The 2,265-nt window shown below is 29.6% G+C and overlaps 1 protein-coding gene across 1 annotated transcript; it reads left to right on the forward strand.

Annotated features, from left to right (window-relative positions):
• Positions 1 to 1,486: 1,486 nt before the first annotated feature.
• LOC114744215 (uncharacterized) lies at positions 1,487 to 1,888 on the forward strand. The gene has a single exon (XM_028932412.1). The coding sequence runs from the start codon at positions 1,487 to 1,489 to the stop codon at positions 1,886 to 1,888; it is 402 nt and encodes a 133-aa protein (XP_028788245.1).
• The last annotated feature ends 377 nt before the right edge of the window (positions 1,889 to 2,265 follow it).

A 2,265-nucleotide genomic window follows, 5' to 3' on the forward strand; every position in this document is an offset into this window, starting at 1 on the left:
GAAACGCTCTCTTGGTCATTTTTGGCTGCGCACGGGGCCATCGGTTCGTTGAACACAAACCGCACAAAATGTCCCAAGAAAATAGGGATCACACATCAAGTCTAGACTCCTAGAAGCTTTTCGCTTGGTCCCAAAGAAATAATATATATATATAAATTTTTTTCATTAATATACAATATAGTAATATGCTCTCTTATTTTTATAGTCTAAGACGCAGGATGCTTTCCGAATGCATAGTGTATATTAAGAAAATTTAATTTTTTTTTTTAAAATCTCATGAAATTTGACTTATTTTTCAGTTTTGTTATTGTCTATAAAAAACACGTACAATTTTTTTTATGTATAATTATTTAGTGTATATTAATCCTCACAGGAATAACTACTACTTCAAATATAATATGATCAATTATGTAAACTATCAATAAAAATATAAAATTAATTAAAATTCAAACTTCTAGGTTAAATTGCACATCAATTTTTATCTTTAATATCATTGAAATTCTACATAAAATTTTGGGAGAATTATAATCAAGTCCCATGAAAAGAAAAAAAAATTACAAAACAAGTCACAGAGGTTGTTATTCTCCATTATAAGACTTGTCATTACAGGCTGCTCAAGTTGTTATTAAGACTTTTTAGTAATTATTTTTCTTCTATGGGATTGATTGTAATTCTCTCTAAAATTTTTAAGCTCTTTTGAAACATTTTCCCAAATGTTATAAATTTTATTGAATAAACAAAATCAACCACACAACGTAACATACAACATATATTTTGTATGTGCATGTATGCATGTATATATATATATATATTAAAAATTTACTATCTCCTATTCTAAATATTAGAATTAGGGAAAGGGCTTATTTAAATCCTAAATATAAAATATCAATCCATTTTGTTTCTCAAATTTATAATTTTTTTAAAATATATCCTTATTAACATTACATGGTAAGAGGGTTTATTCAGATAATAGTTACAATAATTCACATATTTAAAAAGACTATTTTATATATTAGTTATAAATAATTAATCTGACTAATTTTTTTAATATTTACAAGTTAATTATTTAGTTCTTACATCAAGAATCGAAAGGAGTATATTTTCCTTGTGAAGAAAGTATTATTAGAATACAGTGACAAAAAAAAAACTTTAAGACCAAGAGGAAAAAAAAACCTACAAGGTTCCGGGTCCTCTCTTTATTAAGCAGCCACATCGGACTCTTCTATATCTCTTATTTCCGTTCCCACCATCCACTATTTAACTAATTTTCTTTCTTTCTTTCATATTCGATCCCTTCTAATAATCATTTCAACCTCATCACTTTCCCGGAAACTTACCTTTTCGAAGCCGTCATCATCACCAACATCATATAAATTCTTCATCAGGTTTGGGTTTTTTCATCATCAAAATCAAAACCATATAGCAGCTTAATTAATTATCTTCCCAAACTTGTGTAGTATCTATCACTGTTCTTATCTGATCTGATATGAAGAACAGGAGCAGTCATCAGAAGAGCCAGAAGGGCATAAAAGTGACGTACATATCGAGCCCTATGAAGGTGAAAACCAGTGCTTCCAACTTCAGGGATCTTGTGCAGAAGCTCACGGGGAAATCTTCCAATGTTGCAGAAGCTAATTTCATGGAGGAAGCTCGTAATCATGAGAACGATGATGATTATGAACTTATAGTGAAGGGTTCTTCTTCTTCTTCCTCCTCTTCTTTGGAGCTTGAGCAACAATGGAGGAGTGTGGTGGATCCTGAGCCTGATGAAGAAGAAGAAGCTGCGTCACCAGCTTGGCTGAAATTACAAGATTCTACTTCATTATTGGTGGACCCATTGCTCAATGAACAACTTGTGATGGATTTTCTGGGCTTTGATGTGTTCTAGGTTAGTAGGTTTCATATGTTTATAGGTTATTGATTGATTTATGATTTTTTTTTTATGGAAAAATTTCAGTAAGTTTATTAGATTTTTGTTAGTTTTTATTTAATATACTCTTTGGTAGATTATGAGCTTATTTTGATAATAAGCAAAACATATAGATACGTGTAAGTAATTAACATTTTAAATAAAAATAGGATAGTTTACGTATGTCAGATTTTTTTTAATTACACACGCAACCATTTTCTTGGGACAGAGAGAATAAAAAAAATATGATATGGGTTTAATTGCCTAATATATAGGCTTACGCATACATTTAAAAGTAAAATCGATCAAATCTGTATGGTTTTGAGATTTATTAGAGTCAGAACAGGTCTCATTAT

This window comes from Neltuma alba, unplaced genomic scaffold, assembly GCF_004799145.2.
Source record: "Neltuma alba isolate B1F8T4 unplaced genomic scaffold, ASM479914v2 tig00004288_pilon, whole genome shotgun sequence".
In the NCBI taxonomy this organism is placed as follows: domain Eukaryota; kingdom Viridiplantae; phylum Streptophyta; class Magnoliopsida; order Fabales; family Fabaceae; genus Neltuma; species Neltuma alba.

Coding starts and splice junctions, on each gene's coding strand:
- LOC114744215 (XM_028932412.1), top strand. CDS start 1,487: ATGAAGAACAGGAGCAGTCATCAGAAGAGCCAGAAGGGCATAAAAGTG.